Source organism: Microtus oregoni, unplaced genomic scaffold (genome assembly GCF_018167655.1).
Source record: "Microtus oregoni isolate MIOR12 unplaced genomic scaffold, Mior012 000004F_ref0000308, whole genome shotgun sequence".
In the NCBI taxonomy this organism is placed as follows: Eukaryota; Metazoa; Chordata; class Mammalia; order Rodentia; family Cricetidae; genus Microtus; species Microtus oregoni.
In genome coordinates, this window is record NW_024543063.1 from 66,421,183 (window position 1) to 66,435,210 (window position 14,028).

At 42.3% G+C, this 14,028-nt stretch overlaps 1 protein-coding gene across 1 annotated transcript in view; it reads left to right on the forward strand.

Moving 5' to 3' along the window:
- Nucleotides 1-13,800, forward strand: part of LOC121447364 (zinc finger protein 809-like) — a 71,212-nt gene extending 57,412 nt beyond the window's left edge. Inside the window, exons 6-9 of the mRNA XM_041650547.1 lie at nt 883-992; nt 1,484-2,255; nt 10,403-10,618; nt 11,100-13,800. Coding sequence (XP_041506481.1) covers nt 883-992; nt 1,484-2,255; nt 10,403-10,479 — 959 coding nt within the window. The 3' untranslated portion in view covers nt 10,480-10,618; nt 11,100-13,800. The remainder of the gene's footprint in view (nt 1-882; nt 993-1,483; nt 2,256-10,402; nt 10,619-11,099) is intronic.
- Nucleotides 13,801-14,028: the final 228 nt, after the last annotated feature.

A 14,028-nucleotide genomic window follows, 5' to 3' on the forward strand; every position in this document is an offset into this window, starting at 1 on the left:
CTCTTGGGTAGGAGAACCAAAGTCATAGACCTAAAAACTGCAGACGAGCATTCCTCAGTGGAGGAGGTAACAGTGTTCTGACCATTGAGTCAAGCAATGTGAATCAAGCATTGTGGCTTACTCTATAGCAGCAGCCTGGCCTTGGAGAAGAAACTGGTTACATTTAAGTCACATCTCTTGGAATTCTAAAACCAGACATCCTGTGCTCTAAGAACCTGGAGAGAAATCATCACCAGTCAGAGATGCTGTGGACACCGACAGTTCCTATGTTATTTGTTTGTTTGGGTTTCCTTTGTCCAAGAGCAGCCATGGAAACTGAAAGTGCAGATGCTCACGGTGCCTGAGGTGTGTAAGGTTTAACGTGTCTGACCGTGGAGGCCCGAGTCTGATACCCGAAATCGTCCTTAATCACTCTTCTTCGTCATCCGTTAAGGTCTCTTGCCAGCTCCCCCTAAGGTTCTTTTGTCGCTTTCTGATCCTGTAAATCCAATGTTTAATCTAGTCTGCCTGAATTATGGAAATCTGAACTCCAGTTCTCATGCATGCATGGCCAGCACTTGTGCCACTGCGCCATCTCTCCAGCCAGAGCTATACTCATTTATTTAAGAATTACATTGTCAGCCGGGTGGTGGTAGCACACATCTTTAAGCCCAGCACTTGGATGGAAGGCAGAAGCAGGCAGATCTCTCTGAGTTCCGGGAGTTTCAGGACAGCCAGGGATACATAAAAAGACCCCGTCTCAAAACAAACAAACAAAAGAAAGAATAGATTGTCATATCCAATGTTGCTATGAAATTTACATGAGGGAACTGAGGGACTATATGTTTCAGTTCATAAATAATATGGTTATTCATGGATACTGATATTTTTATGTTATTTTAGATGTTCGAAAAGCACGTGTTCCAATTGAGACCATCCAGGAAAAGGAAGAGAGGCATTTGTGTGAAGAGAAAACCACCAGTAGCAATATATCTAATGAAGAAGGGGCTGAAGTAAGTAAAATTTTTATTGTGGACACAGACTACTTGTAATCTGAACATTAAGAGTGGAAATGTTTGGGGAGGTTTCCTGTAAATCTTTCTCCTGTCGAAATGTACTACTTCTCCATACTAAGCCCTATACCATATAGGCTCGAAACGAGCCCAGTGATAGTAACTGAGAAACTCCTCCCATATGTTGTATATCTTAGTCTCTGTAGCAAGGGGGAAAGAGCATCCTGCCATATTTGACCAGGAATATCTTTCTACACAAAGGAAATATTCAATGGAGGAACTTTATATTCAAGAAACCTCTGGCTTTTTCAGGGAATTTTTCAAATCTTTTGTTAAATAGCACTTATTGTTCAAGACACAGTTTGTTTAGGATGAAACATATCCGATGAAAAATGAGGTTTCATGTTAAAAATAATCACACCTCACAAAACATTAGGAAGCCAAGTTAGGACAATGTGTACAATGAATAAAACAAATTTTTCTGCCTTAAGGCACAACTAAAGGTTCAACAGAAAATACACCAAGGAGAAAAGGCAGATTCCTGTGTGGAAACATCCTGCCAAAGGCCACAGCACAAGAAGAGTCAGACGTGTGGGAAACACTATGACTGTGGGGACTGTCATGAAGCTGTCCATGGCAAGTCACCACCCACAGAACACCAGAGAACGCAGACTAAAGAGAAGACCTATGAGTGCAAAGAGTGCCGGAAAGAGTTCTGCCACAAGTCACATCTCTTTCGACATCAGAAAACTCATACAGGCAAGAAGCCCTTTGAATGTGACGAATGCCAAAAAGCTTTCTCCCACAAGTGCCATCTCGTCCAACACCAGAGAATTCATACCGGGGAGAGGCCCTACGAGTGTAAAGAGTGTAAGAAAGCCTTCCGCCGCCAGTGGCTTCTGACTCTACATCAGAGGACTCACACAGGAGAGAAGCCTTATGGGTGTAAAGAATGCAGGAAAGCTTTCTTCTACAAGTCCCACCTCACTCGACACCAGAGAACCCATACAGGCGAGAAGCCCTACGAATGTAATGAGTGCAAGAAAGCTTTCTGGCAGAAATCAAACCTTACTGCACACCAGAGAATCCATACCGGTGAGAAGCCCTACGAATGTAAAGTGTGCAAGAACGCTTTCTACAACAAGTCAAACCTCACTCTGCATCAGCGAACTCACACGGGTGAGAAGCCCTATCAGTGTAAAGAGTGCTGGAAAGCTTTCTACAGCAAATCAAAACTCAGCCGCCACCAGGCAACTCACACAGGTAAGGAACCTTACTAATGTAAACAATGCAGAAAAGCTTTTCCATGGGACTCATTTCTCTCTCAGAATCAGATTGCATTCAAGTGAGAAGCACTGAGAGCTTAAGGGGAAGTTTGTAGTTTAAATCTGCCCTCTTTGCACCTCACTGAACTCAAGTAGGCAAGCTCTGGGAACATAAAGAATGCGTTAAATGTTTCTACTGTATCTCTGGTCTCTCTTCCTGAGTGACTCATATGAGAAACCCTAGGTATTGCATAAAACCTGTTGTGTACTGTTGGTCCTCACTTGAAGTCAGAGATTGCATGCAGGTGAGACTGGTGAATGTAAAGAATGTTGAAAATGTTCTTCCACAAGCCAGGTCTTAACTCTAGGGAACACATACTGGTGCAACTTCCTAGGACTGTAAATGGCTTCTTTCTGCATATTCAATGCATACATGTGAAATACCATTTGAATTGAAGGACTGTAAGAATGGTTGTATAATTAATGGAGCCTCAGTTGATTTGACTTCAAGATATACAAGGAGGTTAGTAGCCCTGTGAATTTAATGATTACAAGGTTTTCTAATATGAAACATTGTCACAGTTATTAAAAGCTCACACAGATGGGGGATTCTCTAAGTAAAAACCAGAAAACACCCAGAAGAATTCAGACCTCAAACTATGTGAGTATACATCGAGTATATACAGACGTGAGAGTAAGTGTACAGCAGATCATTTACCCGGTTCATACTGGGTAACTTGCTTTTCACCTTGCCCATTTTGGGTGCTGGCGCACAAGTTCAGGGCAGTGTTGGGCTCTAAAGCTTGTGGGAGGGAGCATTAGAGCGCAGGGCTGTGAGAATTCCATAGAAAGTGGTTGATGAGGGGCCTCTGAGTCCCAGGTGGTGGTGGAGGGGCCTTGCATTCCAGGAAATGGATGTGTAAACTTTAGAACTTGCGTGAGGTGGGGACGAGAGGCCCTTTTAGTTAACTTTTATGCACCATACTAGTATTAGCTTGGAGACCATAGCCTTTGTCCTGTTTGTAGAATCAGCTATGAGGATGGAGAAAAATACAGCTGCAAGTGGGAATGACCTGTTTGGTGTCTGTCTAGATTCTAACAAATGTGTATCATCGGTTACTCATCTGTCAGCATAAAAACTACAAAAATGATAAAGTATTTATGATGTAGAAAACAACAAAACACAACAAAACAAAAAATTCCTGTAGGGGAGTATTTGGAGAGTACTATGACCAGAATGCAGTTAAGATTTGAATCTACATGATCCACATCTGTCTTCTGTAATTTCTCTTCAATCAAAGTCAATTCTCTTTCAGTTTCAGCTAATAATTCCCTGGGACTTTTAGGCCCTTGTTGCCATCTAAGGTTTTGTTTAAATGAATTAGTTCATCAGGTTTTACCCCAATAGTGAGCTGTAACTGGGAAATGTCTTCTAGCAATCTTTGGAAGTCATTAAGAGTTTGCAGTCAATCTCTCCTAATTTGCACCTTTTGGGTCTAATTTTCTGTAATCCAAATTTATAGCAGGAGTCCAGTTAGCTATAACAGAGCCTCTGCCATTTGGCAATTTCTGTAAGGGTATATCAAGGTTGGCTGTCTGAAAATCCTATACTGTTCCCCTCTATATAATGCAATCCTGAAACTGGCTCTCCATTAACTTCTTCTGTCTGGGTTTGAACCTTTCTGCGATCTGTTTTATTAGATTTTTCCAAGTCCTGCATCTTAGCACTCAGATTAATCAACTTTTTGGTGATATGACAAAAACTATAATGCTGACAATATTTACAATTGATGTTCCATAAATCCCATCTAAATTAGATATCCTCTCCTTTAATTGATCCGTTTTTAAACTGTCTAACATATTATCATACAGAGACCCAAACTCCTCTATTCTAACATATTATCATACAGAGACCCAAACTCCTCTATTCTAACATATTATCATACAGAGACCCAAACTCCTATATTCTAACATATTATCATACAGAGACCCAAACTCCTATATTCTAACATATTATCATACAGAGACCCAAACTCCTCTATTCTAACATATTATCATACAGAGACCCAAATTCTTCTATTATAATAGTTTTTCTCATTTTTTAATGTGTTGGGGGATACTCTCTGTTTTAACTAATTCCTCCCTTTAAGAATTCCCAATTATCTTACCAAATTTACCAACAATGTTGATGAAGATATGAGGCTGATTATTGCTGCGTAGAACCGTAGAAGCCTGACTGGATTTCAAGGCAGTTACCGAGTTTGTCAGCAGACCAAGAAGGGGGTTCAGGAGAGCCTGCAACCCACAGTGGAGAGGTGGCGCTGGAGCCCACGTGCAGCCCCAGTCTGTTGGTGGTGCCTCAGGCAAATGGCTTTTTCATGAATTCATACCCCAAATGTTGGGTGCCAATTGTAGCACAAATAATAAAAACCCAGAGACAGAAATTGGGGTTCAACCTAAAAACCAGAAAAACAAGGCAGCCAAGCTACTGGAAAAGTCTCACCTCTACCAAGACCGGGTGCAAACTAACCAACTAAACCCCTCTCTCCTCCCATCTTATATTCCTTCTAGTGCTGGGATTAAAGATGTAGGTCACCAACGCCTGGGTTTGTTTCTGCATTGATCTTGTGTAGCCCAGGGTAGCCTTGAACTCACAGAGCTCTATCTGCCTCTCTCTCCCAAATCCTGGGATTAAAGGTGTGTCACCATTACCTGACCTCTACTGGCTTTACCTTTGCCTCTGATATCCAGGCAAGATTTGTTTATGAAAATACAGATAATATACCATTATAAGCTCTGTTTCTCTTTTAGACATATTCAATCTCAGGTAGCACAAGGTGGCCTTGAACTCACTGAGATCTGTCTGCCTCTGTCTCCCACGTGCTGGGATTAAAAGTATGTGACACCATTGCCTGGCATCTATGACTAGTTAGTGGCTTAGCTCCCCGTTCTGATATCCAGTCAAGCTTTATCTGTTAGATCCCAAACAAAATATCAGTATAGCTGTCAAGATTGACAACATAAATGAATCTCCTGGGCCTCTGTGTCAGAAGATAGGCAGCCCACATAAGTTGCCGTTTAGCCTCTACGTGCACACTGTAGTTCATGCACGCTCACATACCTGTGCATATACTACATAAATCAAAATGAAGAAAAAAAGAAAGAAAATGCATTTGAAATGATAGCGTTTATTTTTCTGGACATTTACCCAGTTAAAGTTTACTTACCAAATTTGTGTTGCTTGTCTCTTTTATATTAAAATTTCCATACCAGTGATGACCAATGGGGTGACCACCTGAGTTTAATCCTCAGGACCCATGTGTAAGGAGAAAACTACTTCTTCACATGTACATCATAGTATGGGCATCCATGCATTTAACATACTTATTCAACATAATGATATTCTATTATCTGTAGAGCAATCATGTAAGAAATTGCACCGAATTTAGAATATGTCATTAGGCAATTTTAGCTTGCCCCCTTCCCCAATCAACCAGTGGTGGTTGTGTTTGCCTTTAATCCCAGCTCTTGGGAGGCAGAGGCAGGTAGAGCTCTTATTTTAAGGCCAGCCTGGTCTACAAAGGGACTTCCAGGACAACCAGGGCTACACAGAGAAACCCTGCTGCCATTGCTAGTGATTTATTTTTAAGTACAGTATCTATCTAAAGCCCCATTGTTTGGTACTAAACATTGTAGTCAGAGCTATCCTAGTATTCATGTTCCTCCTGATGAGACCTGCCAGCGACCAGTGCCCATACAATTCAAGATGAAACAGAACCAAGGGACTCAAAGCTGAGCTGCTCAGAAGTGCCTTTACTGACATTCTGTGACACTTATTCTGGATAGCAGGCAGACGTGGTGCTGAAGCCGGTAGCTGAGAGCTTACATTCTTATCTGCAAGTAAGAGGCACAAAGAGAACACTAACTGGGAATAATGTGAGCTTTTGAAACTTCAAAGCCCACCCCCAGTGACACACCTTCTCCAACAAGGTCACACCTCTTAATCCTTCCCAAATAGTTCAATTGAGTAGAGACCACATATTCAAACGTAGAAGCCTATTGGGGCCATTCTTATTCAAACCGACACAAATATTTTTTGTATACACAGCTGTGGCTATTTTAGGCAGGCATAGCTGGATTTTCATTGTTTTTATTTTTTGAGGCAGTGTTTCCTCTGTGTAGCCCTGACTGTCATAGAACTTGCTCTGTAGACCAGACAGGCCTTGAAGTCACAGAGATCCGCCTGATTCTGCCTTCTGAGTGCTGGGATTAAAGGAATGCACCACCACTGCTAGGCTACAGCTGAAGTTATTAATGAGAGATTTTTAAGCAGGATTTTTTTTTCTTGACTATGAACATACATCATTAACTGTTTTTTTAAGCACACAGCATCTTCCTTAGGTTTTTGTTTGTTTGTTTCTCCCTGTCACAGAATCAGAGGGTCAGCCTGACCCACGACAGGGACTAGGAAGACCACTTTGAAATAATCATGCTTGGGTCTTGAGTGTGCAGACCAGATCTGTCTCAGAAGCAGCTTTTCAGTGAGCTGATAATACCAGACACCTAAAGAATTTAGGAAGTAGTACCACCGGTGTCTTTATGAATGAAAGAAGGAACAGAAGCAGATGTATCCAGGCTTGGTAAGGCATAAACTAAGGTGTGGTAAGCTTTCTCATCGTCCTTTATTTGGACCCCCAGCCCCCAAATAATGACACTGAGACTAGCATTGGCTATGAATGCTTGGCCTTAGCCTTGACTTGCACAGAACTAGCTCTTCTAACTTAAATTAACCTGTTTCTATTGATCTGCTGATTGCCATGTGGCTCTTTATCTCTTCTCCATTGCATACATTCAACTCCCTCCATGTCTCACTGGTGAAAAACACATGCCTAGATTCATTCCTTCAGTTCCTCTGTCTGCCTGAAAGTCCTGCCTAACCCCTCCTGCCTAGCTGTTGACTGTTCAGCTTTTTATTAAACCAATCACAACAACACATCTTCACACAGCGTAAAAATATCCCACAGCACAAAGGCAAAGCACAGGCGTAATGCAAAGAGTCCCAAGAACACAAATATCCGGTCTTAGTGGAAACAGGCTTGGAGACAAATGTCATCATGGACACAGGCTCCTGTGTAAGCTTCTCAATTGCCCTTAGCTGTTGGAACTGTGGATACAGTCTGTTGACATTCTCTGCTAGTATTGTCAAAGGCCAGCATTTCTAATAATATCTCTCTAAGATCAGGTTGAGAAACAGTCTCTTCATGCTGCCAAGTCCTGAAATGAAGGGATTCAGCACGTTCAAACAAGTCCTGCTGTAGTAGTTAGTTCTAATGCTCTGAAGAAACACCACGATTATGGCAGCTCTTATAAAGGAAAGCATTTAAAACTTTAATTGAGGAGGTGGCTTACAGTTCAGTGTTTCAGTCCATTATCATCATGGCAGGGAGCATAGCCACTTGTAGGCCGATGTGGTGCTGGCTACATCTTGATCCAAAGGCAACAGGAGATGGACTGAGACAGTAGGGGGTGTCCTGAGCATAGAAAACCTCAAAGCCTGTCCCCACAGTGACACACTTCCTTCTACAAGGCCATACAAACATACACACTCCAACAAAGCCACACCTTCTAATAGTGCCACTTCCTATGGCATTTAGGGGGCCAGTTACATTCAAACTACTATACCTGGCCAGCTTGCCCCAGTCATGGGAGATCCATTGCTCTGTTTCAGCTATCCCTCTCAACAATCCCATCATACTTGAATATGTAAGTCTGTAATAAAAGGATGTGGCTTGTTTAAAATTCCTAAGTATTTTATAGGGTATAGGCTTCTATTCTGCATGTATTCCTCCTGAAGAAAATTATCAACTCTCAGTATAAAGGGCTAGAAGTCACCAGGGCCACAGGAGAGGAGGTCAGGTGTGCCTCCAAACCCCCCTTACTTTTGAGTTTACCAATTCCCTGGGCTGATGCAGGAGCACAGGGATGCAGAGGAGCAGCTAGCAGGGAACTTTTCATCTCTGAATCATCAAAAGAGGCAGAAGACTGGAAAGTAGGAAGAGCCAAGGGATTAGGATGGGGCTCATGTGCACATCTTTTCTCTCTCTGAAGGGGTTAGCTGTCCCATTTTGTCTCCTTCTACAAGGATCACCTGCAGTGGCTGAATACTTCCATCCAAAGATTAGAAGGAGACCAGACATTTAAGGGGCTCACTACGCCCGGCCGATTAGCCTGTTTTAAACAGCACAAATACCTTCCTGATGCTTTCTGGACAATGTTCCCTGTGCTGGACGCCAATCACAGTATTTGTCTATATAACAAAGATCACAGAAATCTTGTTTTTGTACTTTTGATGAAAAAGAAACTTGCCTGGTGGTGGTGTACACCTTTAGTCCCAGCACTCAGGAGATAGAGGCAGGCAGATCTCTGAGTTCTGAGTTCTTCAAGTTCAGCCTGGTCTGCAGAGTAAGTTCTAGGACAGCCAGCCAGGGCTATACAGAGAAACTCTGTCTTGAAAAATAAAACAAAACAAAACAAAAAAAAGAAAGAAAGAAAAAAGTCAAAGAAAGAGGAAGAAAAAATAGTAAAATTGATGCTAGAAATGACGTGTTAATAGACATGCTTAGGAAACATTAAGTCATACAAGTAGAATTTAGCTAGAAGAAAACTGCCCCCCAAATTCTCCGAAGGTTAGTTTGCCAACCAGGCCTGTCAGAAATAAGGGAACTATAGGATGCTAGGGTGTGGATGTTTGTTTAGCAGGGCTGAGCAGCCATTGTACTCTATTCCCAAGACTAAAGAAACAGCTCTGTCTTAAATTCAGCCATTAGACCCTGATTACCATAACCAAAGATTCTGAAGGGCAGCTCTGGGAGGCAGCATAGGCTCACAACTGTGCCATTAAGTCTCCTGTTCTCTTATCAGAAAAGCATAATTCTTCCAGGTAGACAAGATGACCCTTGTAACAACTATTTCAGAAAAAAAAAATTAAGCCAGGCCATGGTGGTGCAAACCTTTAATCCAAGCACTCGAGAGGCAGGGGCAGGTGGAGCTATGTGAGTTTGAGGCCAGCCTGGTCTACAAGAGCTAATTCCAGGACAGGCTCCAAAGCTACAGAGAAACCCTGTCTTGAAAAAACAAACAAACAAAAACTTAAAGGACAACACTGGCATGCTTAAAACAATCCTGGGAAATACAGAAGATCCATGCTGTGTAAATGTCCTGTCTGCCTAAGTGGTCAAGTTTGCAGTCTCCTGTCTCTGTTTATATTGAAGTTTGGCCTGGGACCAAAACAGACTTATGGGTGACAGTGTTCGTGGAATACATAATCCTGAAGTATATGTGCACTAGTAAATTCTTTTGTTCGTGTCCAACTCTCCTTAGGCATTAGCCCAGCTAAACAAACACTATCATAGAGCTTTTCCTTAAATAAATTGTTCCTCACTGGCTTAATGAGTTAACAGAAGTGGTTGCTGACGTCTGTGCTGCTGTACCCGCCGTGGCTCTTATGATGGAACAATTGATGGAAGCAGTGAGGGCTTTCCATTACTGTTGACTTTGCCTGAGATCAAATGCCTTTGTTTGGAATGGATGATGGTGAGCCCTCAGGGATCCTGTCTACACCTTTGCATGTCCTAACCCAGAAGCACAATTAAGATAAAAGTTAAAGTATTTAGTTAAAAGGCACACCTTTTAAGACTTAATGTGGCTGGATAAAGTGTCCACTGTCAGAACTCTCTGATCAGGAAGGTCCCAGAGTCCCCCAAACAGTAAGGGCTACTGTCACTGCTATGACATGTACACCAGAACTATGTGGTGAAACCCAGTTGCTGAAGATGACACACGCTTTGGTTGCAGAACTCAGGAAAATAAAAGTGAGATGGAACTGGGTAGTGCCCGGAGGCTCCGTGCTGGCTGCTTGGCTGTGTGCTAGGCAAGGTGCCTGCTAGTGCCCAGGTGGCGTGACAGCTTTCTGATTGGATTTTAGGGCTACCCCGCAGGCAGGAACTCTTGTCCGCTACTGTAAGCCGGGGGTAAAGCCCATGGGTAAGGAGTCACAGGTCTCTGTGGGCAAACGACTGCTATTGTTTTGTTGAGTGGGTGTGACCTTATCAAACTGTCTCCTGCATATTTGTGCTTTGCCCATAGGTCACTGCTTCTGTCAACTCCAATCCGCCATGGGAGGAAACTTCCTCTTTACAGTGGTGTACCACAAAGCCTCATAACCACCTGAACTCCTGAGACTAAGTGACTATTGTGACATTCTGATCCAATGCTCAATCTCAGATGGAGGAAAATAATCAAACATCTATGTCATCCATCTAAGCCTCAGGGAATGTTCTGGAAGAGGTGGCTTGAAAGAATGTAAGAGCTGTAGGAAGGTTGGAGGTTTTTGTTTTTTTTTTTTTTTTTTTATCAATATCCTCTAAATTGAAACATTTCCATCCTGGAGGGAGGCTCCTTAGTACTCAGGAAATAAACTCACAATTGTCAAGAAGTCCCTGAAACTTAATAGATTCACCAGGTCCAATTCTCCCAAGGTGTTATAGGCAGTATCAAACACTAAGGATAGGAGGTTGAGCAGTTGAGCTGTCTGGAGGAAACTGATCTGATAAGCTGGTTGTGGGTTACTCAGAAAAATCTGGGGCTGTAGCTTTTGTGAGTTATCCCCTATGCTGGTACGGTCTTGCCAGGGGCACATCTGCCTTTGAGTTGCCCATGCTTATGTAAGTCACTCATTGCTCAGGCTTCTGTAAGTTACCCTCATTTATTCATCAAGCTGGACTTTGGTCTGTTGTTGGTGCACTGCCTAGGGTGAATGGATGTTTGTTTTGTGTCTTCCCAGGAAAAATCAAAAACAGCGTGTGAAGATGAACCCGCTGAACCTGAACCTGAACCTGAACCTGAACCTGAACCTGAACCTGAACTGCATCAGAATCTGCCCACAGTCTGGAGAAGGTGTCAATACCCTACTGATCACATCATTGCTAGAGAGATGTCGGTATATGTCTTAGGGTTTCTCTTGCTGTGAAGAGACACCATGACCAGAGCAACTCCTATAAAGGAAGACATTTGATGGGGTGGCTTACAGTTTCAAAGGTTTAGTCCATTATCTCCATGGTGGGACATGATGGTGAGCAAGTAGACTTGGTGCTGTAGTTGAGAATCCTGCATCTTGATTGGCAGGGAAGAGGAAGTGAACTGAAGCACTGGATGAGGCTTGAGCACATATGAGACCTCAAAACCTACCACACTGTGATGCACGTCCTCCAACAAAGCCACACCTACTCCAACAATGACATACCTCCTGATAATGCCTCTCCCTCTGAGCTTATGGGAACAAATTACATTCCAACTACCACAGTATATAACATACTCATTCCAAATTAGTTTAGTAAACAGTCAGCACATGTTTTACTAATAAATAATTAGTAGCAGCTCGTGTTTTGTTTAAAGTTCCTTCATTTTCTCCTAACACAGTAGCCATGTTTTAAAGTATTAACTCTTCTCATTAGTTCTTTTTATGCTCACCTCTCTATCTATCTATCTATCTATCTATCTCTCCATCTGTTCCTGTCACTGAGTCAGAGGGACAGCCTGAGTCATGGAGCTTGGAAAGAAACTTGAGACAAGCGTGCTTGGCTCTGAAGTAGTTGGTCCAATCCCATCTGAGAGTCAGCCTTTCAGAGAACTGAGACAGCATGTGCCTGTATACTTTTTAAATATTATCTGTGCCCAAAGGGCATTTAAAAGAAACATCTAAGAACCCAGAAAGTGATGACATCTGTGTCTTTACAATTAAAAGGTATAAACAAAAGCAAGAATGTTCATGCTTGGTAAGGCAGAAGCCAAGGCAGACAACAGGCATAAGGCAAGGAGGCCCAAGAACATGAAGGCTGTCCTATATCAGAGCCAGCAGGCTTGTAGACTCAGTGCTGCTGCAGGCTCCTATGAGTGGGCCGGTATCTCAATGGCTATTGCCTGAAGGAGCTCCCGCATAATCTTCTCAAATGCCTTTAGCTGTTTGAACTGTGGGCAGGGTCTGTTGACATTCTCTGCTAACATTGTCAAAGGCCAACATTTCTATAATATCTGAGATCAGATTGAAAACCCACCTTTTCATATCACCAAATCCTGAAATGAAGAAATTCAGCAGGTTTAAACAAGTTCTGGCCAACTAGCCCCAGTCATGGGGGATCAGTTGCTGCATTTCAGCTATCCCTCTTAACAATCCCATCATACATGAAGCTGTAGCTGTAAGTGGAGATGGCTTGTTTAAAATCACTGAGGACCTAAGACACAATAGGCTTCTATTCTGCCCACATTCCACTCTTAGAAAAATTATCACCAACTCTGAGTCTAAAGGGTTAGAAATGTACCGGTATTTCAAAGTGCCACAGATAGGTATGGCTCAAGATCCTCTTGCTTTTGAGCTAACTGAGTCCTAGGGTTAGTGCAGAAACACCAACTGTAGGGATGCAGAGGAATGGATGATTAGCAGAGAACTCTTTACCTTCCGAGTGATCAACAGAGTCAGAAGACTGATCAAGGGAGCCAAAGGAGGAAGGCAGGGCTCCACTCATTGTCTCATTTCCTTCTGAAGGAGCTATCTGCCCTGTGGTGTCTCCTTGTGCCAATAGGGCAGTAGCCATTTGCAATGGCCAGATAGTAAGGTGAAAAAACCACAAGGACAAGACATTGAATGGGATCCCCTAGATTTGCTGAGGAGCCTGTCTACAAACATAAACACCTTCCCATTGCTTCCTGGGCAATGCTCCTGTAACAGAAGTAACAGTATTTGTCTCTATATTCTGACAGGTCATAGAAATCTCGATTTTGTACTTTCTCCTGAAATGCTTTTACCATTGCTTACCATATGCACATATGGCCTGCCCTTTGCTCTGGCATCCAGGAGTGGGACCCTAGCATGCTTTATAATTTTGTTTATACTTTCTTGTTGAATTTTTTAAAAGTTCCCATGTTTTAGTTTCATTCCTTTAATCAAAAAATTCAAACTCTTAAACTATTACACTTACTATTTTGCTATTTGCTTTACCATGAATTTTCTATTTTAAAATTATTAAGAATTTGTGTATAAAAATCAGATCTAAATCAATAAGGATAATATAACCTACTTATGGGGGGCTACTATGTCAAAACTTAAATTCAAATTATGTGCAAATTAGTTAAAATTCTGGAGCTTGGATATGTCACGAGCAATGCCCATGCGTCAAAATAACTTCCTCACAAAGCATCATATTTGATGTCATCGAGTATATTAAAGAATTTGAGCTATGATAGAGCTGAGGGATTTGTGCAGTTCACAGAGACTGACCTAGCACGCCAGAGGTCCTGGATCTGATCCCCTTGGCTATACACCCACAGCAGGGGTGGGGTTGGAGGCGTATCTCCAGTCAGCATTTCAGAGGCTGAAGCAGGAGGACACAGAGATGTTGCTCTAACCATCTCCTCAGCCTTCCTGGAAACTACAGCTCATAAAAAAATAAAGGTACATGTTTGTTCTTTTAGCTCGTTTATTTGTCTTGTTTCGTTTGACATACGGTCTTTCACCATAGCTCCTGTAATTCATGATGTGGACCAGACTGGCCTCACACTCACAGACATCAGTCTGCTTTGGCATCCCCATTGCTGGGAATAAAGGTGTGGCCACCATGCCTGACTCTACAAGCTTTATTCATTTGTCCTTCGATTTCTTTTTTAATTTAATTTTTTTTGCTTTTTATGTCTATGAGTTTTTTGTGTATATTTGTGGA